The sequence below is a fragment of the Neolamprologus multifasciatus genome, chromosome 1 (genome assembly GCF_963576455.1).
Source record: "Neolamprologus multifasciatus chromosome 1, fNeoMul1.2, whole genome shotgun sequence".
Classification (NCBI taxonomy): Eukaryota; Metazoa; Chordata; class Actinopteri; order Cichliformes; family Cichlidae; genus Neolamprologus; species Neolamprologus multifasciatus.
This window is the reverse complement of record NC_140439.1, coordinates 7,429,565-7,456,509: the sequence shown is the minus strand read 5'-3', so window position 1 is coordinate 7,456,509 and position 26,945 is coordinate 7,429,565. Positions and strand designations below refer to the sequence as shown.

Below are 26,945 nucleotides of genomic sequence, written 5' to 3'. Positions count from 1 at the left end.
GTGTTTTTCTGACAGAAGCCATCTTGTTTTTCATCACTTGCTTATGGCCTCTACAATCTACCTAAATTAAGCTCTTTTTACAAAAAAATAAAATAAAATCTTGGATTACATCGACTTTGGTGTTGACGCACTATGGTTGTGACACAGAGTTTTATCAGAAAGGTGTGCAATAAATGAAATAAAAACAAATAAATTACCACAGCACTGACCTCATGGCATGAGTATCAAACAGGAAGTGGTAAAGGGGTCCTCAGCTGTAAGCTACCCACAATAATTCCTGATTTTTTTGTACTTTTAAAAAAATCTAATGGTGTTCACAGAAACTCTGGACACGATTTTAATCACTTACCAAATATGTAAAAGTAAATTTTCAATTGCATATTTTGATATTATATAAGGTATTGACTTAAATAGTTAGTGACGAGAGCCATGATGTTTAATTTTACATTACTTTTAATTTTTTTTCTGTATTTTAATATTATCACACCGGCTTCTGGACAATGGATTTTTAAGGTACTGGTAATGTATTGTACCATTTAAAATAAATATATATTTATAAAAAATGCAAAATCATACTTTTGTTGTATAAACATTGCCTTGGTTTGTCTTTTAGGCAGTTGGGTTAACACTTGTATGCATATTTCTAACCACAAAATTGGGTTTTATCTGCCGGACATGTTTTGTCCCTTATCTCAAGAATCACTGAATGGCCATTCAGTCAGTTGAGGGTATTCAATATAGGTCAACGAGTGACATGCTTGCAGGAGATTTTAAATTATTATCATTATACTTTCCACTTATTTGATTGTGATTTCTCAGTCGACAGCAAACAGTATGATATATTTTCATATGGCCATGATGCCTTCAGTACTTTAGCGGCTCAATGTAAGAGCAGACTGACAGACTGATTTGCAGAGGGGATTTATTGTCTTTCAAATTTCCGTTTTGTTATTGTTCATAGCTCTGCAAGTTCAGCATGTGTGATGTGAAAAGAAGCCAGTGACAACAAGGAAAACAATAACATTTATTTATTGATTCATAGGGTATATATTTCATGATATAATAGCGATATATTATAATTGGCAAAGATACTATAATCCAATAGCATTTCTATACATAAATACAAAATCTGAGGTAGAGCCTCAAAGATTGATGAAGTTGAAAATAAATAAATGCATTTCACATATATTATATATATATTCTTTCTTGTTTTTTTTGTTTTGTTTTGTTTTGTTTTGGGGGTTTACACACATCACACACATTTTAAAACATAATTGTTATAGTGTATATCTACTCTTAATTTTAAAATTAAATTGATGTCATGGGCTTTTGGAGGCACATATCTATATCCATAGGCAGCAGTACCTCACATAGAACACACAGAAATATATGACATTACTCAAGTAATTAGAAATTTAACCTATGCATTCATAGGTCACACAATAAAGTGCCAAAAAGACACAACAGACGTAACAATAGGAATACTGGTACCATATGAGACAGACAGCTATTGTGTGATGTTATTTCTGAAATACATATAATATTCTACCATAAGAGGACATCTATAAGGCCAATGGTTACCTGAAGATGTTTTGTAACATATTGGCAAACATCAAAGAACACTACATGTTATATGAATGGCAGTATCTCGACCTCCTATACGCAGATGACACATTCCTTTTTTCTTTTAAAGATTGCTTTCTGTTTTCACTACAACCCTTATATAAATTGCTCTTTCTTTGGTTACTTATACTGCCCAAAGTTGACTTGCAGGCTAAGCAAATTAGCAGTTCTTTTTGGTTGCTGTTGTTGTTGTTTTGATTCTTTCACCTATGTAAAAGGACAACAGCAACCTTCTGTTTCTTTATGTAGAACATAAAGTTACCTAAAGTAAACATGCACTGTATTATACTATCGGGAGGAAAAGGACAAAGATTATTATACATGGACATCAAGTTACAGCAACACAAACTGCACATGCAAGCTCTTCATTACATTTTATGGCTCCATGTGGTTTCAACTAAACCCTAATTTATTTTTTTATTTTTTTCTGAAAAATAAAGGCAGAGAATCTCTATAGAAATTGAACATAACAGGGCACAGAACAAGGCCCCGAGTGAAAGCATTAAAATCTCTCTCAGGGCAAAAAAGGCTTTAATCATTCAAGTCTTATAGCAATACACAAACGGTCTACTACATCCAACATGATTTAAAATGCCAACCTGCTCATTTGGCCAGCCCTGCTCTAATTTGCATGAAAGCCATAGAGTTCAATGTTTTTTTGGAGCAGATTAGTGTTCATAGTCTGCTTTACCCAGCTCGAGTTAATAATTTGTTCTCCAAGATCCCCACATCATCAGAAATGAGAACTTGGTGCATCAAACATCCTGTAAATCTCCTCTGCCTCTTTCAGCAATCTACTTTAAGACTGACCATGCAAACATCTGATTGACAGGTAAGTGGAAGTTCATTTGAACTAATATATAGACAAACACACACATACAAGCATACACAGACATACATTATTATCACATTGGAACAAATAGAGCTAAATGCACTACATATTACCCAAAGCAACACTGCCTAGCAAGCACACTATTTAACATCAGGGTATTTGTGCTCATCGATTGATCGTGTTTTGTTTTCAAACCATAAAACCTCTTTGATCAGAATCTGTGCTATTTACATGTCAAGTTCTTGAAAATACATGGCTTAGAGAAATAGTTAAGGAGACCTTTAAACTCTTGTCTACTGTTATAGAATCTATACCTGCAGCCTCCATTTAGAACGCTTACGCCACTCCACAATTCATCACCTGCAGTGTTAAAAGCATAGTAAAGCCAATTAGGAATTTTGACAGCATGAAAATGCATATCCAACTGGTCAAATTGTGGAAAGTACTAATTGCTTCCGAGTGGATACATGGTGTTACTTTGAAGGTAAATGGTTGGCAGCCCACAAAGTAAAAGTTGGCTGCCTGTCATGTCACATTTCAAGAGGGTGCAAAGCTTGTCTGTCCACCTGCTGAGCTTTATTGAACTGTTCTTCAAGTTGCTGTGGCGTTACATAAGGAGATGACTTTTACGCCCCCAGAAACAGTGGCTCATTTGTGCTGAGGATATCTTAACAGGATGAGTTAAAGGGAAATATGTGCTAAATTACAGCATTATGGCTAATTCTACAGGATCACAGTGTGAGTAGAAGTTGGTGAGAGCTCAGAATTTTCTGCATTTTAGAATGAAACTAATCAGTGCATTGATGATCAATTAAAGTTCCAGTTTTGAAATGTGACTTTCTTTTTAATTAATTTTACTCATAATGACCCTCCTTTAGCAGTGCACAGGGTTGGTCAAAACAGGCTAAATCACTTGTGTATCTTTTATATTCATTGCACTGAAGCAACAGCAAGCAAAACCAAAGCAGTGCTGCATTGAGATTATCTGACCTTTTGCAACACACTTCCACACCGTTCCCATTATAATTAAGCACTGGGGTGGCTCTGCTGTTTTCTGTGCACTGGCTGCTACTGTTCCCACAGCTACCAGAGTAGTCTGAAGGGATCGAGTATACCTGAGACCCTGTTTTCATGAGGACACACGTAGAAGCGAGGCATACGTCTGAAATGACAAAGAGGTCTCAAGAGCTCTACCACAAACAACAAGAGACAAAGTACACTTCCAGGATAGAAGGAGGCCATTTTCTAATCTTCATCTGCTCACATATAGCAGCAGTTCCTAATTTTTTGAGGACAGGACAACAACACACGCTTACTACTTGAAGAAAGTCTTTTTTTTTGTACAAAATATTCCACAACTAGGGTTCAGAGAGGCATTATTGCCGCTCCCACACACACGCACACACACAAATGCGAGTCCCTGTCTTGCTACCTCTATCACTGCTATATATATATATGTGTGTGTGTGTATATATATATATATATATATATATATATTTTACACTGTTACTCTACTGATGCGATGTATATTGGAAAGAAGGTTTCGTCAGATGGCTTGGCATTTTCACAAATACACGTCTAAAATATATGCACAAATAGCGACTACTAGGTTTTCAGACCTAAGAAGGTTAAATGGCCACGTTATTACCTTCTAGAAGAAGGCTAGACTACTCCTACGTTAGGAATGTGCTACTTTAAATTCTAGGACAATACAGCAGGAATACAACTTAATAAATAGACAAAGAGAGAGGGTATCACAAATGATCCCTCGGGTTCAGAAAGAAAAATAAACCCAAGTTTGTACCATACTGCAGAGTCATCCGAGGTCAAAGTGTATCTACAGAAAGTGGTAATCAGGATGCATTCGCTACTCTACCAGGATGTAGGAGGCACAAATTGCAGATCTTATAATCTATTTTTGACAGAGCAATAGCGACTGAGTGGAAGCTCATATGAATATACATATATACTGCTGGATAGGAACAAAATATGATAACAGAGCATATTGTGTTTTTTTTTTTCTTTCCAGACAGTTGATATTATTTGTATTGCCAATGGAATTTTGTACACAGATGGAACCAAACAAAGATCCCCACTGAGCTCGTTGTGCCGTTTTTTTGTTTTTGGGGGGGTTTTTTCTCTGTCGCTCAATTTTCTTTTTGTTTTCCTGCGTCTGCTTGCACCAAGATGATTCATTATCTGTACACACGAATTTGATGGCACGCACATACACTTAAACTCACGCGCACACACACAGAGAAATACACACAACTCCATAGGGAGCAACTAGGGTGAGTCTAATATTGCAAGTGCAGTCTGAGCTGTGTCATTTTATGACACAATTTTTCTCTTGGAATAAAGATCCCTGGGAAGGGTTCTGGAGTAATCAGCGGTCATGTGTGGGAGGCAATGGTAGCCCATTAAGAGTGTACAAAGCAGCAGTGGAAGAGTAGACTCCACTTGGGCAGCTACTCCTCCCTGAGAGAAGAAAGGACATGATGCAGACATAAAGGAAGAAGAGAAGGAGCTTGTTTCCACATCCACGATAAAGCAAAGAAGACAAGAAGCAAAGAAGGCTTAAGTACAGAGCAGGAGAGAGAGAGAAGGGAGAAGACGTGGGGATTGAGACGATTCCCACCACCCACCAGTGCCTCCTACAGGGCTTGGAAGTGGTGGATGTGGTGCTGTCAGGATGGCTGCTACTGGTAAGAACCAAGCTGGAAGTCCTTGGGGGGCAGCTTGAGGCCCAGGGAGCTGGTTCCCAGTGGGTCGATCATGTTCTGGTAGCGTTCTCCACGGTGCTTCATCAGGAAAGGACCCCAGTCAGGCTGAGGGGAGCAGACCAACTTCAGGCGCTGCATGACAAGAGGAAACACAGAGCACTTACAGGTAGCGATAACACATGAACTGCCCTCTTTAACAAATGCTGGCCTCTTGTTAAATTACATTTGTTTTGGCTTTTGCCCTGACTTTTAACACATTGATAAAGCTACTTCTTGCACATTTAACATGTCCATAAATATTCACAGCCTTTGCTCAATACTTGAGCTCAATACTCAATACTTTGTTGATGCACCTTTGGTAGGAATTACAGCCTCAAATTTTTCTGAGTATGATTCTAAAAGCTTTGCACACATATTTTTTGTTCTTCTTCTTCTTTGCAGAACCTGGTTGGATGGGGGAGCATCGGTGCACAGCCATTTTCTGATCTCTCAAGAGGTGTTCATTCAAAGACATTCATAGAGTGGTCCTGAAGCCACTCTTTTGTTATCTTGGCTGCGTGCTGGGGTTCACTATTATTTTGGAAAATGAGCCTTCGTCTCAGTTAATGGGATGGGACCAAGAACTACATGTGGACAGGTGTGTACCTTTCCAAATCATGTCCAATCAACTGAATCACCACAGCTGGACTTCAGTTAAGTTGTAGAAACATCTGAAAGATCAGCGGTGGAAACAGGATGGACCCGAGCTCAATTTTGAGTGTCATGGCAAAGGCTGTGTATATGTGTGTATGTGCTTCATTTTGTTTGATTTTTAATAAATTTGCAAAAATTTCAAGCAAACTTTTTGACTTTGTCACTATGGGGCATTGTGTGCAGAATTTCGAGGTGAAAAAGAATTTGACACTGTGATGATTACGCGTTAATTATGATCAAGCAAAGCAAAGCAAATCAAATGTAGCGTTAGAGGTGTGTGATAGAGGCTCCTGTCAGAGATACAGAGCGCACAAAGATGTTAGACCAGAAAGGCCCGTTCGTCGTCATCATCATCCATTAATCAAAGCATTTTAAAGAGACCCACAAGACTCCCAGAAAAAATGTTCAAATTAATACTCAGCCTGCAGCCTTCCTCTCTCTGCTAATGAGCGAAGGATGAGACTATTGATTTCCTCAACAGTGCACGTGTGTGTGTGTGTGTGTGGGCGTGAGAGAGAAAGAGACAAAGATGCATGTGGGACAGTGTGTGCATAGCAGACAAACCCAAAACATTACGTGACAGTTTTATCACAATTGTTACCTCGATGATGGTGCCGGGGGCCAGGTGCATCTTAATGACGAACATGATGGGGATCCAGATTACAGAGCAGATGACCATGAGCCAGCCCATAACCATGGACCAGGTGGGGTAGGTGTAGTCCTCATATGTCATCACCTTCCACTGGTAGAGACTCAGCCCCAGGATGCCCTGCACACGCCCGGAAATCCGAGAAACATTTGTTAGGTGAAATGTCACCGCACAGTATTTCAACTGCTGTTACCTGATGCTGCTCAACTGTGCAGTGATTGTCAGCACTGACTGGTACGGAATGTGTAGTAGCTTAACTGCACTGACCTCAGGGTCCAAGGCTAAAACTTTGTCTGCTGTTCTATATCAATGAGAAAATTAGATCTTTAGTTTTATTATATGCAGAGAGTACAAAAACAGGAAAGGCAGGGGTGGGTCGGGGGGGTGGAAAAAGTATAAAAAAGTGAATTTGGTTTGGAAGGATTAGAATAAGACCAAAAGGAATACAAACAGAGAAAAGATGTCAGACAGAACTAGGTTAGCCGGAGGCTGTGCATCAATGAGCTCCCGGAGGAAATATGATCTCGAGAGAGAGAGAGAGAGCAGCAAGATGGCCAGCCGCCTCGACTGCTGCTCCATTTGTCATCGTCACCTCTGCTTTGGAGGTACAGTAGTTCCCATTACGACTACTAACATTAATGCTGGCCAGTGTCCAGCTCTTACGTGCCTTTGTAGTGAACTACGACTACACAGCATTCTACTTAAAGACTCTCAGCTTTACAGGGACAGGTTTCTTTGGAGATATGTGTATACTCTCTACTGATCATGTACATGTTCAGTGCAGATCAAACGTTGACACATTTGGAATTTGGCAGCTTCAGTTTTGAAATGACAATCAACGTGAGAACCGGTGACATGACGGGAACGTGAAGGAGGAAATAATTTTTCGATTTCCGAGTACAGGAGCAATTTCTCCTCTGTTCCTCTATGATTGCAAATCAATGAACTTGAAAGAAGACAGTGAAAATAGAGGCATTTTGGGCTGCACATGTTCATATGTGCCCATGTGTACGAGTGTCTGTGTGCGTGTGAGTGAGAGCGGGTGTGTGTGAGTGAGTGTGCGTGTATGCGCATGCCAGAGAATGAGATGAGCAAAAACAAACATACCGTCAGAATGGTTGGAGTCACAAAGGCCCAGCACAGTCTCCAGAATCGGTTTGGCTGGAAACCAATCATCATTTCAATGTCCTCACAAAACCTCTGTAGGCCTGCAAAGGAAGAAGAAAAAAGAGAAGAAATAAAAGAAGAGAAATGGGAGGTTTCCAGAGAGAAGGCATGGAGTGTGACCTGGGTTTAATAACGTCCCTTTAAAAAAAAAGGATCGGTAAATTCAATCTGTCCTTATGAGCGTATGTGAATGCGTTTCTGTGGTCCCTGGAAAAAGTGAGCGAGCAGATGGCTTCATTCCTCTGCCTTTATTGACGGATAACTGTGAGTGACATGAAGTGGCAGAGTCACACAATCATTTCAATATGTCACCTGCACTGATGCTCTGACAAACTGGAGGCGAGCTTTGCTTCTTGGTAACAGCCTTCTGATACACACCTGAGCTCTCTGCCTGTGTGTGTGAGAGAGACTTGTGCATTACAACAGAGACTCCTAGTGGTCACCGCAGGATTAACAAGTGAGAATTTGTTTCCAGCATGAACGAGCTTTGGACGATTGTCCCCTTATGCAGATACGCATAATTGAGATGCAGAAACACGTTATTTTAACTACGCTGTTCTTTTCAGTTTGATTTGTTTTTCTTGTTAAAACTGCTACAGCCTGAAGATACCGCTGCTCCATTGAAAGTGTGCTGACATATTGCATCGGTGTGTGGTTCTCCAGCTGCACCACAACACAGAAAGGCACTCCAGAGGGTCATCAATATGGCCCAAAAAAATCATTGGACATCCTCTTCCCTCCCTGAAGGACCTGTACAGCACTCGCTGTCTCAAGAGGGCACGCAGCATCCTACGGGACTGTACACACCCAGGACACCGGGTGTTTAAGCTGCTGCCGTCCGGCAGGAGGTTCAGGCTGCTGAGGTCCCGAACAAATAGACTCAAGGACAGCTTTTACAACAGGGCAATAGCCCTGATCAATGCAAATAGCTGACCTGATTGGCTACCTCCCTGGACTTTTTTAGGGGGGAGGTAACAATGTTTAAAACAATAACAATAATAATATTTATATTTATAACAAGGTGCAACAATAATTAATGTGCAATAATAACAGTGTGCAAGACAAATACACTTATTCTTCTTTTTTATTAGTTATTATACTGTGTTGTGTTGTTTGTGTTGCGTTGTGATGTGTCATATCGTGTCGTGTTGTGTTATATGTAGTGCCGACGTAGGACAGTTTTCCAATTTCATTGTACTACTGTACAATGTATGACTGTGCAATGACAATAACAAGAGTTATCTTATCTTATCTTAAGATATTTTGATTTTATCTGTTTTACTATCACAAAGGATTTTAAGTTCAGGAATAGAAATGCCTCAAAAACCACCAACATTCTCTGCTGCACCCTGCACTGACAGTAATATTTTAGGGTCTCTCAGCTGATTATACAGTTCGGCCCTGCTGTCTGTGGAAATGTGTCACAGAAGCAAAGTCAACGCAAAGAAATTACACACACAATATGAGATATCTAGATTTTCAGAAGAGAAAGGTATTCTTGCATTTATTATTCTATTATATATATATACATATGCCTCTCTGAACACACAATCAAGCTGGCACTGGCTTTTTATGTAAGAACTACAGATGAAAAAAAAGTGGGTATAGGTATGTCACCTATTGGTTTGACTGAAAAACCAACAGACTTATAAAATAACAACTTGGCAACCGTAAGTTTGCTCAAAAGGCCATGAAATCATCAGAGAAGTATTCACTAGATCAAATGTAATCTGTCCTTATGATCTTATCTGTCTACATTTGCAACCAGAGCAGTCGCCCCCTACTGGCCATTAAAGAGAATGCAGATTAAAGGTACTGTCTGTGGAAAGAAAAAATCACAGCTGCGACTTCACATGCTGAACCTAGAGTGGCCTTAGAGTGAGCTTTTCCTCGTGTACTTACCATAGAGGTACGAAATCCCCACCAGCTCAAAGATAGCAATGATGACCAAAGAATAGGAGGCCGCAAACGTGTCCACCAACTGGAGCATGTACATCCCACTCTGTAACAAACACACACACACACAGAAAATATTACAAAATCTATTCAGCCTTCATCCTGCAATGTCATCCCTCCTGTCACCCGACACTTGGATTTGTCCACGGTCACAACTTCCTTTTAATAAGACTCAGCCTCCTGTTCCAATCATTGCGCCTGACATCTGAAGGCCAGAACTTTGCTTGACATGCAGAAAGATTGTATTCAAAGACAGAGTCAGAGGGTGCAAGGAGAATGCTCAAGTATCCACTGTGAACCCAGAGTGCAGCAGAGCACATACCTCTGTGATCATGGGAAATCCCAGGATGAAGAAAGAGACGCAGCAGACCAGGGTGAAGATCGGCTTGTGTTTCCTCAGGTATTTGGGGTACTCATCTGACACGGAGGTGACTATGGTCTCGATGGTGGCAAACTGGGATGGAGATGAGAAGGGGGAAATATTAAAGAGAACTAGGGAGGAAATATGTTTAACCATGGCAGATGTTTAATAAACACGTTGTTCAAACATTGCATTTGCTGAAAATAATCGCCAACTCTTTATAATTCCTATTTAATATTAATACTTTTGGCAACAGCTTACAGTAATCCTGCTTGGCTCCACTGCAGAATCACTAACAATTGTCCACCCAGGCCAGGGCGTAGCAGCAATTCCACTAAATAAAAAGCCTCAAGTCAGCAAGTTTACCTCATCTGAATCCAAGCGGCCGCTGCTGTCATAACTTTAGCATCCAGCATTTGTCTTCGGTTCATCCAATAAACACATAATTTCATTTATTTCGCAAACAAATAAAGAACATTATTCTAACCCTGAGCAGAAGAACCTCTGAAAACAAATAAGTATGAAGGATTTAGTTTACAATGGATAGACTTTGATAGGATGAGCCTGTCTAGAGAATTGCAAATGTAACATGATGGTAAAAGGGACTCGGAACCCAGAGGACAGCCGCGGATGAATACATAAACATGAAAATTGAGCGAGGGTTGTATAGTGTGTGCGTATGCATAAGTTTATTGTAGAAATGGCGCTGCCATCAAGCTATCTGTCACTTCCCCACTTCTTCCTTTTCCTCCTGAGCTCCCAAAACTAATTTCCCGTCAACATCCCAAGCCTATTACTGCTGAGCTGCGTTCCACGACAAAACCACAAGCCCTCTCCTCTGTGCTGCTGCTGCCAAGGCAAAGTAACATCATCATTTACTGTTACTGTTTACTTGTGTCTTAATGCACCACTGTGCCCTCTGCTCCTCTGCTCAGCTCAGGAGCATCACAATGCACTTGAAGGAGTTTGTGTTTTATCAGGAACTGTTTACCCAGGATCATGGCGGGAGGTGCTCTGGACTTTAAAAACATCCCGAAGACGAAAAGTGTTTGTTCGCTGAAGCTGCGTGAGGAATAACTCAGCGCAGTAACCGATATCATGGCTAGTGGGTCCAAATGAAACCGTTTTGGGTTATTTTAGGAAAACATAGTGCTGACATGGCGCAATAATATAGTCAGTTTGAAGTTTTTCAGTATACTCGTCTTTCACTTTTACATTTATGGCTCTGCTAGTGGAATTATTGTTTTGACATTAGAAGAATTAAAACAATTTCCAAATACAAATTGTAAATGATTTCTAAAGTAAGTAAATGTGACAATAGATCAATATCATAGACAGATATATAGTTTAAAATGAAAACCTTATAGGTTTTTTGTTTACTGTAATTCCTTTTTAAAATGTAAAGGCACAGGCCACTTCGTAAGCTATTGCTTTTTGACACAAAAATCTAACCATCCAATCATGTGGCAACAACTGTTCAAAACAACCTGCAGTAGTTCAAACCTAGTGATGCTGACGCTGAATGAAGCTGTCATGTTAAAATCTCTGAGAAATGTTTCCAGCGTTTTGTTGAATTCATGAAAAATCAAAGCAGTCCTGAAGGGAAAAGGGGCCCAAAACTGATGACTCATTTTGAGTAAAATGCAAATGAAAAATATAAAAACAATGGTTTATTTACACGCTTAATTAATCATTAAGGAAAATAAGCTTGGTATGAACTGAAGGTATACTAATCAATTCAGTATTATTTGGCCAGCTTTCATTAAATGTAATGTTTTACATTATAATTATAGAACAAAATTCCACTGAGAATTTTGGACATAAACGTTTTTAGTGTAGAATAGTTTCCTGAAAATGAATTATATCTTAAATTACACATCTGTGCAGTTATTGTTGGCATTCTCCACACTCTATATGCTCAAACTGCAGCTGGAGTGGTTTAATTAATATTATGATTGATCTTTCCATCCTTTCTGTGATGGAATGGTTAACAAAATGAATTCTTATCACCCACAGTGTAAAGCGCTGTGTTCACATATCACATTTGATTGTTGTATTTACTTCCTGATGTTGCTTCAAGACTTTAAGGTCAACCTAGTTTCACTCACTCCAATCACACAGACTCCCCTCTGCCCAAGTACCTGGAGAGCTCAGGCACTTCAGGTGAAATCAGTCACAGCGGGTGCTGTGCATTTGTAATTGTGTTAATTGGGTCAATGTGTGCAGTGTGCAGTGTTTATACATCAGCTACCAAACCCACGTGTTAACCTCGGAGCAAACAAAAGTCAAGAGACTCGTGTTTCTGACTGTCACAAACTTTGAGATCTTCAGCAAAATTAAAACAAAGTGGGCCTGAATACCTGCCACAGCAGAAACAGATCATTTACCTGACAGACCAACGTCTCACGACACCTCGTTTACAAACACATTACACATTAAAAATGAACACTGGCATCAAGGTCGAGATTGGTTTCCCTAATCTTGACCCTTGAACAAAACAACGTCCCCTCACTGCGCTTTTTTATTAATATTTTTATATTAATTATTGCTTGAAAATCTTTACAGTTATCCCCAACTCTGCACTTCACAGAGCTTTTTAGCCATTATCAGCTCATTTTTTCGTTTTATGTTTTAAGTGACACACAACTGGACTATACAAGCTTTGGCAGGAAGAGACTACTAAATATTCCTTTTGTATTTATAAGTTATATTCGTTAATAAAGAAAATCAAACTTTGTGCTCCTTGTTTGTGCTTGTAATTTTAAAAAAAACTAATATTTTAACATTCTTGTAATCTTGCTCAGAAGTGAGAGTGTCACTTTTTCTTAAATACGTGTTGACCTCGAGCCTTTTCTCCTCATTTCTCCTTCTTGCCTCCATCTCAGTTGGGAAGCACTAAGATGTGAGGAAACAGGGCGAGGAAGACAATCAAAGACGAACACACTGAGAGATGAGGTGAGAGGAGATGTTTCTCTCAAGCACAAGAACAAGATCATCTCATCCACTACGCAAACACTGTGGTGAACAAGAGGGTGATGATTGGTTTCATAGGTAGTGTGGAGTTCTTCTGCCACCAACTGGCTAAAAAAAAAAAAGGAAACCCTTTTCTTGTTTACATGTCTTGCTCAGATTCGGGTAAGAAGACTGACATCATCTTTAGCAGATGGAAAGCTGGTGCAGGATTTTACTCCAGCAAAGACTAAAAGTGCTGTTTCATGTTCTTTAACATGTAAGTTCAAATAGAGTTACTTAAAAGTCATTTTATGGGCAAATTGTTTGCCTGTTTCCAGCTATAACTTCCAAATGCCATAGCTCATATTTAGAATTGGAACTTGATTTTTTTTTCATTAGTATTAAGAGGATGTAAAGGTTACCATAGTATCCAGGCCAAGGGTCAGGAGCATAAGGAAAAAGATGATTGCCCAGAAAGGAGACAGGGGAAGTCTGGTCAGAGCCTCTGGATACACCACGAAAGCTATACCTGGACCTAACACACACACACACAGACAAACATATATAGTACATGTATAGTATTTCAATAGAAATACATAGACACTGTCTCAAGTGCAGATAAAAGCGGTGCTGACCTCATGCTACTGCCGGCCAGTTTGGGAGCTTACCTTCATCAGCCACCTTCTCTATTGGCACCTTTAACTCATGTGCCATAAAACCAATGACAGAGAAGATGACAAACCCAGCAAATATACTGGTGGCGCTGTTTGTGCATGTCACTATGATAGTGTCCCTGCAATGAAAAGGAAAACAAGAAGAGAAAGGAGAAACGTGAAGTGAGCAAATATATTTGTTGTGACTTCAAGAGTTTTTAAGTATTTAAAACATAGAAATATGAATATGAAAACTGTCCAGTGGTGCCAAAGTCCTTCTAGAACCAGGTGTCGGGATGAGGAAGCCATCTTGCAACGTCTCTTGGCACTTATTTGGGCAGTTATTCTGAAGCATTGCCTAAATTCATTTGAATTAAAATGATCACTGGAACATAAAAATCTCATTACCATCGAGTCAAATCGGATTTTTTGTTTATTAATGTTTGCCAACTTTGCCACAGAGTAATGATTTGAAAAGCTTTTAATAAGAAGTCAAACTTCTATCACCATCTTTACTGCAACTGAATTCTCAAACATTTCATCGATTTGAGTGTCACATCCCTCTGTTAACGTCTCTGATGCTCTCAAACTTAGAGCCATGTCTTGTGTACAACATTTAAAAAACACAATTGGCAAATATATAATAGTGGATAATACTACTAAGCTTTCATTTATAGTAATGAACCATGTGTATATTCAGTTAATGTGCAGGTATTGTGACTGCATGGAGTAAAAATATATATATATATATATTTCTTGTGAATCAAAAAAGTTTCACACATTTAGGCTTTTGCATTTTTTGGCTTCAAATGCTGTGGATTACTTTAGAGATAAAACAAAGCACAGGAAGAACAAATTGAGAGAAAATGAAAGAAACAGCTTGCTGCAAAAAGTCACATTTATTACTGACATTTCATCCTACCAGACATTCAGACACATTCAGACATAGCGTCATGCATCTGTGGTGACAGGTGGAATTTGTCTGCCAGAAGCATAGTTTACCTTTTGTGTGTTTACCTGTAGCAGTTATTGTGGAACTTATTGTAAGAAGACAGCGTGATGAGGCCGCCCCAAGCAGCCGACAGGGAGAAGAAGATCTGAGTGGCAGCGTCTTTCCACACCTAGGGAGAGAGGAGCAGCTGCAGGAGAAGGGCAAGAACTGGAAGGCCTCTTTTCTGTCTGTACTTTAGTGTTTGTAGAATTCAGTGAGGAAATGCTGGTTACCTTTGCATCATTTAGTTTCTCCCATTTTGGTGTGATAAAGTAGAGGATGCCGTCACCCGCACCGGGGAGGGTCACTCCTCTGATCAGGAGGATGACGAGCACCACGTAAGGGAACGTGGCGGTGAAATACACCACCTAATGAGAAAAGAAAAGAAATGAGCAACATCAGCACACACACACATGCAAAGATAAAACAGTTTTTTTCATACAACGATCAAAGTCAGTAAACTTTGAAAGATCATTTATATCCCTCTCTTTGTGTGTGGACTTTTAAACATTTAGTTTTTCAAGAGTTAGCTGTTTCTCGTCACAAAAACACTACATTAACATATATATTAGGATTATATTAGGATCACTTTTGATCCAGATTGTGGTGCAAACGGGAATTTGTACACTAAAAAAATCCCAAGTTTACAATTATTACAGAAAAACCTCTGACACAGGCCTGAAGCTCCACTCCACAGTGACAGGCTTATGTGTGCTGCAGCTCATCTCTATGTCCACCAGAGGGCACCACAATACAACAATCGCAATTTTATTCAGTTTCTGGGTGTTGTTTTGGTCTGAGACCATAAGACTGTCTTTTTAAAGCAGCTCTAACATTCACCTGGGCTTGAACAGCATTTTATATATTTATAAATTATATATTTATGTATTTATTTTTTCCTTCTTTTGCTTTCTTTAAACTAAGAAAATAGCTTTCAGTTATTTTAGGTAACATTTAAGTATTTCTTACGAGAAAAAAAAACTCAAACACGGAGTTTAAAAGAATTGTTGTGAAGTAGATAATTTATTAAACACAATATAATGCACTTGTTTTGCGTTTATCTAGACTCTAGGTATTTGCATATGAAATATTTTCTTGGAAATAAACTCAGATCTGCGTTATTTTTACATTTTTGGAAATGACAGTTTTTCCTCATGAAAGGTTGTGTGTCACATACTTCATCACTAGGTGGCGATATTATCATTAAAGGGAACGCAATCAAAGGAAAACTAATAGCATGTCTTCTGAGCTTCAAACTTCAAGCAGAAATCGGAAGGCAGGTTTTAATTTTGTTTTTAGTTTGTTACCTTTCCCGATGACTTGATTCCTTTGGCTAAAGAGGCGTAGACAATGAGCCAGGCCAAGAAGAGACAGCCGGCCAGAGGCCAGCGGATGTCTCCTGGATATTCAATCCCTTTGGAAATGTGCAGCACATTGTACCTGCAGGTGTTATTCAAACAGAAAGGTTAAGTCTAAAAAACAAAAAACAATGCAAATCAAATGTTCATGCTGACACTGTTTTTGTTTTTTTTCATTTTGCCGAGTCATTTATCTACATTACAGAGTCCCAAACATGTCAGAGGGTCCGCCAGAGATGTAAGATTTATGTAAGATTTTTTTTGCCCAACTTTTGACACAAATCTCCATAAATCATCATTAATTATATATTGCGAGGATAGCCTCGTTGTGTTTAAAGATATTAAGCTGAATGAGTGCAATAAGAGGTGGAGAACTACAAAGTCTCTGTACAGGTTTTTTTTCCCTTGTATATAGAAAACAGTACGATTACCCCACTCCGGACTTGATTTCTTTCCTTCTGCTTTTTCTGTCTTTATATTGTTATATTGTTAAAGTGTGCATAAACATGCTTTCATAAAATGCTGCAGGACTTTTTATTATTATTATTGTGCTGTACTTTTTTGTACATTTTTGAGATTATTATTACATTGTTTTACGTGAATATCTCCTATGTGGGTGATTTTGTGGGGTATGAAATTAAAAGATTAATTTGTGGCTTCGGGCAACTATCTGGACATGTACTTGTGTGTTGTCACATTAAAAAGAAATGCAAAATATAAAACAAGAAGACATAAAACTAGAATTATTAGGAATAAACCTTATCTAAGCGTCCATAAACGTTTTACTGAAGCAAAATGATCACTTTTTCTGATGGCTTGAGAACTGCAGAGAATAGTTTTAAAAAAATATCAGATTCTGTCTTTCATCCAGTCATAATTTTTTTTTTTAAATCTGGCTAAAAATGTATAGATCTTTTTTTCAGGAATTGAAAACAACATTTTATTTTGGCCAGAGGATTCACTCACTTGAAGTATTCCTCACTGGGGCTGACATATGTCTTGTTTCCGTCCATACTCATGTTTAGCAGCTTTGTCAGGTTTCCCGCTGTGTTTGCCAACGTACAGAAAGTGGAGTTCTTGATGGACGTGATGTTTCTGTCCCGCAGGATGCATGAGTCTGTTTCAATCAGAAATCAATACACGTCAGCTTGGAGAGGCGGGCAGAGAGCTGCTGTGGGACACAACTTACTGCCCGCTCAGGTACACACTCTGAATTGGGGTGAAGAGATGGATGTGAGTAAGAAGTGGGAGGAAAAGGCCAGATGGATACAGTGTACAGTGTAGTGTAGCCTCACTGGAAACTTCTTCCACTTGTATTTGTTAAAATCCTACATTGCTGGATATGATTAAATAAATGTTTCTGAGCCCTGTTCTTACTATTTACAATTTTTTTTATGCAAACAAGGTAGACAGACGTAGGTTTAAGCTTTTTATATGACTCTATTTTCAGTCATTTCAAGCTTATATTAAAGATTCAGGACGTTTTTTTTAATTGTGTACTTGTGCAACTGTTTTTTAGAGGGGGGGGGGGGTGTGAATACACTCAGTGGACAACATGCGATGACATGACATGAATCCTTTATGACCCTAGGCCACGAATATAGCTTTAAAAATTACATTGTAGTGTAATATTACTGCATATACATATTTTAATATATCCACATCTCTTTGGCATAAAAGGGAAACATTAAAGTATGCATATAACAGATTATTCTTGCAGAGCTTGTGCATTGCATTGCAAACCTGTTCAGACCTCGCTCACCCACACAATAAAATCATATATGTAAACACATTAACATCCGTCAGGCTACATAGTTCACGTTTTTGCTCCCTCTTGTCTGCTTCATCATTCAAAAGACGCAGACATGCAGACCCGAATAGGCCTTCGCGTTTCATCCAGCAGGGGTCAGTCTCGGGCTCACTGCAGCACTGCAGCAGCTCAGCCTGTACAGTAAATTTGTCAAGCAAGCAGTTTTTGTGCTGAATTCACAGAATCGCTAAAGGCAAATATTACACAAAGTGAAGCCTTTTTCGACTTTTATTCGATGCAAATCGACGCCAAGACGCCTTCGATTCTCCGCTTTTATGTTTTCTTTGCTAAAACATAATTTTATCCACAGTTTAATTCAGAGTCAGACCACTAACAGGCTGCTTCTGCTCCATGCTGCAGCTTTAAAACATGAAGCAATGCTTTAATCTGACAGAATCACACAAAAGAATAATCGAAGATATAAATATAGCGTGTTTCGGGTGGGATTTTATCTCCCTGGGGCCCTCATCCCCTACTTTACTGGCCTCTAACAATCCAACTGGATCATATAGAAAACAAACTGGGTGCTCTTAAGTTTAAGTATTTTTCATAGTGAAACACCGCAGAGATCACAGGTCAGTATTCATTATACTGCAGGACACCTTAGCTGAGGGAGGCATGACGCATTGCGTATTGTGGAGAGTGGGGTGCTTTTCTAGTGTGTGTGTGTGTATGTGTGTGTGAAGGTGTGTGTCTTACCTAACAGCAGCATGTCTTTGTCCTTACATTCCACCGTGTTCCACTCATTCCTACAGTTAGCCCATGGCAGTGAGCCCTTCAACGAAGCGAACAGGTAGTACAGTGTCCAGCACATTATAATATTATAGTATATGGCTATCAAGACAGATATTATCAACATGGCAATCCCGCAACCTAAAATAAATAAATGAGACGAAATAGATAAATTACTCTTAAGGAAAGTGGAGAACTCGTGATTATATAATGTATTTATTTTTTATTTGGGTTTAATATATTTATTTCTTTTTTATTTCTTTGTTTTATTATATATATGATTATATTTCTTAAAGATGAGGAGATGGGCCAGTTTACCTTGCAGAGCGGGGATGCATTTCCACACTGACACTGGCCCTTGGCTTGCAAACTGGCCGAGGGAAACCTCCAACAAAAAGATTGGGATCCCAGCGATGCCCAGCATGGTCAGGTAGGGGATCAAAAAAGCTCCTGCGGGGAATTAAAGACCAGGCTACAGAGCGGAGTTTCAGAAGCACCAAAGTCTGAACCTAACTATGGAATAAAGTGAAAATCATCAAACGTGAAGTGTGTACTTGGCTGCTTCTAAAAAAAACATTCGGCATATGGGGAAAAACATACGGCAGCTTTTAATGACTTCTGCAACATTTAAGGATATTATTTGATAATAACTCCTATATAAAGCAGTTATAACAAGGACAAGAATGCCAGTTAAAATAATGAGAGTCGATTTTGCTTGGCGATGTAAGCACATTATATCTGCGCACCACCAGAGGAAATCCCAACACTATAACCTATTTTTTTTATTCATTTTTAACATAGCTCTCTTAGCATTCGCATGCTTACAGGCCTAACAGGATAAAGGAATGAATGGGGCTAATTCCGGCCCTGACTGAAATTTTATTTTATTTTATTATTTAAAACACACACACATAAAGTCTTACCTCCCCCGTTTTGGAAGGCAAGATAAGGAAACCTCCACACGTTTCCCAGTCCCACTGCATAGCCAACCATGGACAGAATAAAATCCAGTTTATTAGACCAGTTTCCTCTGGCCTTATTCTCATCTCCCCCTTCGTCATCATCTTCGTTAACCTGAGGGGGGAAAACACTGACTGAGTCTCTAAAATGGTTTTAAAAAGTAATAATAATCTTTAAAAAAAAAAAAAAAAGAAAAGCTAAAAGTGTAACTACAAGAAGAAGCACTCAGGCTAACTCATCTCCCATCAACAAAAAGCATTCTCTAGTTTAAAAACAAATTATAAATACATAATTAAAAAGAGTAACTCATCATTCTGGGAGGAATTGTCCTTTACAGACAATGATATTACATGCTCACTGATCAAAGCGCGTTTTTTCCACATTCATCATGCTGACTGAAAATCTGGAACATTTTTATTTACAAAATGTTGACGAATCTGATCCGAAACACGTTTTTTGAGCCATCTACATTTTGTTCACTGTGTTCGTTATATTTTAATTTTGTTCCGTTTTACACACGACAATCAGAATTCCATAGCGGCTCTCAAAGCTTACACACGTAACTCGTCTCATCCTCTGCTACGCTTAAGGGCCATTACCTCCACCAAACCGCTGGAAATCTTCGTGGAATTTCATGCGGAGATTAAAAACATTTCCTGAAGATCGATTCAGGAAAATTCAGGGGAACTTTTTTTTTTTTTTTTTTTTTTACTACTACACAGCAGAACCTCATTTATCAGATTCAGGAAATAGACTGTGTTGAAATTCATATAGATTCCGATTCACAAACATTGCGCTGCATGGGAATGTGTCTGTGTGTCTGCTTCTGTAAGTGTGAGCGTGTGAAATGGTAGGGGTGGTGGGGGATGCCCTCCTGGGGATTGGAAACAATCCGCAGTCTCCTGTAATACAGCGCTGTCTATCAGCCGGATAACACCTGGGCTTTTGGGCCATACCAAGTGTGGGCAGGGAACACCGAGAATACCGCGAGAGTATGATTCAGTTCTCTTCTTTTCATTAACCATGTTATCTCCACCAAGCACAAATCAAGTTTAGAATTGTAACTAAAATAATAAGAAAAATAAAAACACTGGAAATAGCCATAGGTTTATGTCTAAAAGAGGGATCTAATCATGAATAAATAAAACAGTCCAGTGTGTGCGCTTTGTTTTTCTCATGTTTAGCTGACATAAGCGGTTTTTAAAGTTTTGATCAGACACCGCAGACTGCTGCAGAGCATCAGAACAGACGCTGCGCAAAGCAAGGACAGCAAATAGCTCAGGGTCCACCCAAATTATAACACATGCGTGATTCAACCCGGTATCACTGCGAAGAGGTTCACCATAGTCTGTTACACCTGTGGGCGTTCCGCGCGCTTACAATCTTTGCATACGCTGAATGATCCACTCTCACTCCCTATACAGGCTTTCCCGAACCGGTGCATGAAAGAAAAATAACTAAATAAAGACCACGAACTATGTATCAGACAATACTGTTTAAGCATCCCGACAACGAACCCACGGTCTGTCCTCACAATGACGGCTCCCTCTTAAGATCCACTTTTAAAGAATCCTCTGATTCAGCTCAGAAGTTCTGGGGCTACAAATGAACAGCTTAACACGTCTGTCACAAATCAATGCCTGGGGTAGCTACCACATTTTTTTAAGAGTTCCACAGATTGTTATTCACAGCAGAGATATTACTAAAGGTCTGCGTGGCACTGTCCCCCTGTTTGGAGGCAGCAGGTTAATCCAGTCAGCTCTCCGATCAGCCACGAGCGGAAACACATCCACACCGCACCTGCCTCCACAGCGGCCACCCTCCGTTAAGGTAACGGTTCATTTAGCTGACTTACCCCCGCCACGGTTCCAGGCTGAACAGACGTGTTCCCATCTGTTCCCAGTATGATGGTGGTCTGGCTCATAGACGTCCAGTTGCCTGCGGTGTTGTTCTGCTCAGCGGTGGCCCGGAGCGGGTCGCCGTACTGGGCGGACCCCCCGCGGGCCGAACCGACGGAATCCTTCCTCAAGGCCGAATTAACGGCAACGGATCCGGGGACGGCCGGCGGGGTGTTTTTAAACGTCCCGTATTCTTTATTGCTGTCCGGTTCCCCCGGTTTATTTTCCGCGGGACAAAAAGTGTTGCGCTCGTTACAAGGAGGCGGCGGCTGAGGCGCCGGGTGATGGCGAGGGGTGGACGGCGGGCACGCTGCCGTGTTGTCCGGTTTGTTTCCTGTAAGTCCCGCGGCTCCGTCGGACTGCTGCGCAGGGATGTAGCCGGTGGGAGCGCTGGCCGGTTGTTTGGCCATGTCTCTGTGGTCAGACAGATCCTGGAATATGGGAGCGACAGATCAGCGAGATAAAAGGAAACAGCAGGGCAGAAACCATGAAACTAGCAGGCGTTTGCAGGCCATCGCTGCTCTGGGACTAAAAACAAACAAACAAACAAACAAAAAATCATAATAAAAATTACGCTCTTTCCCTTTTCTGCTGTATGCTGTGGCTCTGGTCGCTCCATAGTTTCAGCTCAATGTCTGCCGGGTGTGTGTGTGTGTGTGTGTGTGTGTGTGTGTGTGTGTGTGTGTGTGTGGAGAAAGTGCTTGTGCTTGTTGGAGGGAGGGGGTTGCTTTTGCTTCTCCGGTTCTCGCTTTCTGCAAGATTCTTTAATTTTACGCCCCATTTCCCCCCTCATGTCATTCAGCCACACACATCCACTGATTTTTATGGGCAATAGACAAGCTGCTGCGGGTCTCTCGGTGGCTTCGCTCTCCCCGCAGGCATGCAAGATCGCCGGCGTTACCAGCGGTGAGCAGACCACGGGCGCGGAATTACAAATGACTCCCCTGAAATGTAACTGGGGGGGGGGGGGGGGGGGGCAACAGGAATAAATCCTTAAAAAAATAAAAATTACTGACCAGTTTGTTGTTTTCTTAGTTGTGTTTTTAGCGGGGGACTAACTACCTGGCTTCCGTTTAAGTCGGTAGAGAGCGAGTAAATTGAGAAAAAAAAAGATTACTAAAAAAAGACATGATCAACCAAATGTTAACTTTCCCATTTAAATCTTTCTCTAAAAACGGAAATAAAGAAATAAAAAGGTTAGGTGACACAGAAGAGAAAAGGCGGTTAAAGTTTTTCAGTGTGAAACCACAGCTGCATTTCAGCACCACGGACAGCTCGAGCGCCTGAAAGCGTTAAACAGTGCCCCCCTGCAAGAAAAGTGCCAGATTAGCATAAAAACAGAAGAGAATACACTCAGAGGACAGAGGATAGATAGAAACTGCAGGAGAATAGTTACACGAATTAGTTTGGAACACTTACCATTTTTTGCAGAGCTCTGCCAGCAGGCTGGAAACAGCTGTAAAGAAAAAAAAAACCCGACGAGGAGACGACTGGAAGCGGACTGGTTGTAGCTCCGCAAAGTACCAACTGCAAAGCTTTTCTATAGCTCCGTGGGAAAGAGTGGGGTTTGCGTCAGTGCAGAGCAAGGTGCCCTTCCTGTGACATTTTCTTGATAATAGGAGTTTGATAAATCATTGGCCTTGGATTCGGATTTTTAAAGGGACAACAGGAGAACAAGACGACGGGGGCGCGCGTGTGTGCGTGCGTGAATTGTCTGGTTACGCACGTTGAATGCGTGAGCGCCGGACAGAGCCTTCCAAAACCTGATTAATACACTTGTCTCTAAGGAAGTGTGGGATGTTTACACGCATGCAGGGGAGCGTCCCACTTGATCTCACGTGGCTTGTCTGGATAAAGATTTCCAGGTTTGGGTAATTATTGGGGGAAATTTGAATAGACTGGAGTGCACTGAGGCCTAAGTAATGTTTGCATTGTGCTGAGCCAGGATAGGCCAGTAGTTCCAATTAGCGTAGCAACATCAAATACTTTATTTTACAGAAAAGAAACTAAGACTGTGCCTTAAGCTGACAATCAAAGATGAGGGAGTTCTTTATAGTTATTCTCATAAATTCACATTCAGCAATTACAATTACAATTACACACACACACATTTTCAGTTTTCAGAAGTTGTATGGGTGGAATACACCATGTGCTAAAAATGGCCTGAACTATAAATAGTTTTTCCACTTGGCGGGTTTTACGCACAAAGCTCTGGGCTCTATACGTTCCTTCGTGCGTCACCAATAGGAAACTGATCAAATACAGAAAAAAAAAAGTGGGCGAGGTCTTGACAAAGCTACTCATTTGTTAAAGTCTTACGCAAGAAGATCTCTGGGTTGGTTTTTTTTTTTTAAGTTAAAGTCACGTGTTTTAAGGGGAGCCGGAGCCAACCACTGGAGCCTGCACTGGAAGCAGTGACACCCCAAAGAGGCGGAGGGGGGCATACTGTACAGTCTAAAACACTGCATTGCGTATTCTCCGAATCTCGCTGTACACGTGTCCCGTGAGTTGCGTTTTACCCCAAAACTAAAACCCCACTGGTGAACTGATGATTTAAGAATGGAGCGTTAATTATGAGCTTAAATGAAAACAAAGGCCACGGGACGGGTGGTAAACTGTGTCGGAAACAAGCCAAACTGGCTCCTCTTGACCCTTTCCGGCAACGTGGACATAAGTTTGCTCACAAGAGTGAAGTCAAGTCAGGTCAATCCCAGTGAACGGAAAAATAATTAGTGCGTCGCTGCCAGTCAAGTACGTTGTTTAACCAGGTAGCGTTCACTAACATGCGATATAAATCTCAAAGAGCCTCTAAAAACAATAAAATAAATAAACAAAAATAATAATTTATGTTTTAAACTAACTTGCTATACTGTGAACTGGTCGTTACGGCGTTTTTCTTCTCTAAGCACTCGAAGCGCTTTTAAACACGTCATCTGAACCGCTGTAATAAACTAGTACATTAAATGTCCGTTTAATGCCCTGATTCTTTTTCTTTTTAAGTTATTTATTTATTTATTTATTTTGGACAGCTGGGGAAGTTTGGGGCAGTTTCTGCTCGCCCGCTGTGATCGGTGTGGTACCAGCAGGACACGCGAGGGTCTCACTCGGGGCCTTTCGCTTGCTATGCACGCCGGGCTGCTTGCGCTTGTAAATCTCCGTCCGTTCCAGATAAGAGTCTGAAGCGGCTGTATTAGCCACAGCCTTGAGTTTAATTATATTGTCAACAGAGAATAATTGTAATTGATTTCTGCTCCTCTTCCAGAGACCGCTGTGCGCGCGGACTGACACACATACACACGCGCGCGCACATACATGCCCACTGCCAAAAAGACCCCGGTTTGTTGTATTTTCTTCAGAGACAGCGTGGTTTACACTACTTGCACACGCGCACCAAAGTGAAGAAAGTGCGCATTAGATGCGTCACACCCTGCAACTGTTTAAATTCTGTGTCAGCATATATATATATATATATATATATATATATATATATATATATATATATATATATGTGTGTGTGTGTGTGTGTGTGTGTTTTCATTACTCCTAACGGAGGATGTGAACTGCCCCTCGCGGAGTGTCTCCTCGTGCTCGTTAATTATGTGAGCTCTTGTAATTAATTGATCACTCCCCCTGTCGCCTGAGCGATAAGAAGCCGCACCAGTTCTGACGCCTGGGAAGCCGTGATTCAGCGGAGGGGGGTGAGCTGGGGGGGGGGGGGTCATGCCGAGGCGCACGACTCCCATTATCAGCATCCTCATCAGTCGGGCCTGACAGAGCCTTCACACACTGCAGTTCAAGTTCGTCCAGTGACAAAGACCCCAAGGTGTTTTTTAAGAGTGTTAATAAATAAATTGGGTTCGTTTCATTTAAGGAGCTATTTCGTTGTAAGTAAAGAAAATTCTTTGAGCTTCAGGATTGTTTTCTCCTTCTGTTTGACGTTTGTTTTCATTATTATTTCAGACACAGTGATCCAACCCAAAGCAATGAATGTGTCATAAATATGTTGCTTTGTAAATGAGCGTTTAATGCAATAGATTTACAAAATTGATTACCTCTCAGAATGATCGTCATTTTTTTACAGAATAGTGTGGAGAAAACGAATGGCACAGGCTGTGAGACAATAAACATAATCAATTGTGAACAAAGGCGCGTTATTAGGCTCTTTTAAGGCTTTTAATCACGGCGGTGCCAGCTTTGTGAATTCTTTTTTTCGTCAGTTATATCAAAGGACACATCAGTGCTCGTTTATTATGAAACAACACCGCAGAAAATGTGGGAAGGATGCTGAACGATTTCCGTAAAAGTCTCTAGATGCAGGTCCCTCGCAGTCCAGCCAAAAAATGACACTACTGAATGGAGCGTAGTTAAAGAGCTGACTCCACGCAACCAAAATCCCACGAATACAACTTTGCAAGAAAAAATAAAACATGTACACAAAAAAGCATTCGCCCTGTTTGATGTCACCTTGTACAGCACACTGTATGAATAGAATGCCAGAGACGACAGGGAAGCGGTAGAAATGTGACCGTCAAATCATCATTAAGACAGGGAGCCAGGCCCAGAGTCCGCTGCTCCTCCTCACAGATGACTCCTCTTTCTCGGAGTGTGTGTGTGTGGCGGGGGGAGGGGGGGGGGCTTTAATTGTAAGCAGAGCTGTTCAGTGAAGTATGTAAAGAGGCTTCAGTCAGCCTTTTTAAAGCTTAAATTCATTTTTGCATTGTCCCAGTAAACTCACGGAAGATGGATGATGCCCCTGCTGAGGTATCACACAGCTCAAAGTAGGACAATAAGGAGGGATACCTGGCAAACGCACACAATCTGTAACAAAGAGCAGTCTCCTTTGGATGAGGCAGAGATGCATGTGAGTGATGATTTGAAGAATTAGTGAAATTAGTAAAATTGCGGATTTGAAGAGAAAGACTTAAGGTTGCACCTGACGCTGTCTTTAACTGTTAAACAATCTTCAGACATCAAGGTTGCATGTACAGTGGCTTCAGAAAGTATTCAGCCTCTCTGATTGCTGAACTGACTTTAAATGGTTTAGACAAGAGTTTGGCCAGCTGATATCCTCTACTTAATGATCCCCAATGGAAATCTTTTCTTTATAAAAATATACTCTGCCTTTGGTGCTCCACTTTGTGCTTCTTGATTAACCTTGACTGGATTTGATTTGAGACCCTCTGTGACACAAAAGTCTGGATGTATTTTAAAGGCAGCAAACATTCACACTGCTTGTGCACACTGAGTCATGATGTCTATGGAACACTGTGGAACTACAAGATGACTGTGATGGTTTCCACAAGCAGTGATTACCCAAGATTACCCCAGGAGCATGAAAGGAAAAAAAGATTCTAATTATATTATAAGATAAATCTTAAAAACTCTTTTGGGTATAACTCAAGCAACTTTGAGTCACTCATTTTTTCTTTACATCTTGATTTCTGGGCTTCAGACTTCCTTGTAATTCGTTTTATTGACTTATTGACAAAGATAACTTAAGGCATGAACCAATGTTGTGTTCGCAAATAACAGACAACTTAGTAAAGAACGAATTTTAAATGGTATGTTCAGGCCAAAGCGGCCAAAA

At 40.4% G+C, this 26,945-nt stretch overlaps 1 protein-coding gene across 1 annotated transcript; it reads right to left on the bottom strand.

Annotated features, from left to right (window-relative positions):
• Window positions 1-917: 917 nt before the first annotated feature.
• Window positions 918-22,928, bottom strand: slc6a5 (solute carrier family 6 member 5). The gene is made up of 16 exons (XM_085160917.1): window positions 22,778-22,928; window positions 21,316-21,789; window positions 19,424-19,574; window positions 18,819-18,950; window positions 18,468-18,641; window positions 16,925-17,075; window positions 15,908-16,040; window positions 14,834-14,968; window positions 14,627-14,730; window positions 13,625-13,749; window positions 13,379-13,491; window positions 9,966-10,097; window positions 9,590-9,689; window positions 7,628-7,728; window positions 6,473-6,640; window positions 918-5,310 (listed from the first exon to the last, which is right to left on the bottom strand). Exons 1-16 carry the CDS (start codon window positions 22,778-22,780, stop codon window positions 5,155-5,157), a joined length of 2,352 nt encoding a protein of 783 aa, XP_085017043.1. The 5' UTR covers window positions 22,781-22,928; the 3' UTR covers window positions 918-5,154.
• Window positions 22,929-26,945: the final 4,017 nt, after the last annotated feature.

What these genes read in the sequence shown, in the direction of transcription:
- slc6a5 (XM_085160917.1), bottom strand. An exon ending in TTCCACAATAACTGCTACAG is followed by an intron (nt 13,750 to 14,626) that starts GTAAACACACAA and finishes TTTTCATTGCAG; the next exon opens with GGACACTATCATAGTGACAT. An exon ending in TGACTCCAACCATTCTGACG is followed by an intron (nt 6,641 to 7,627) that starts GTATGTTTGTTT and finishes GGGCGTGTGCAG; the next exon opens with GGCATCCTGGGGCTGAGTCT.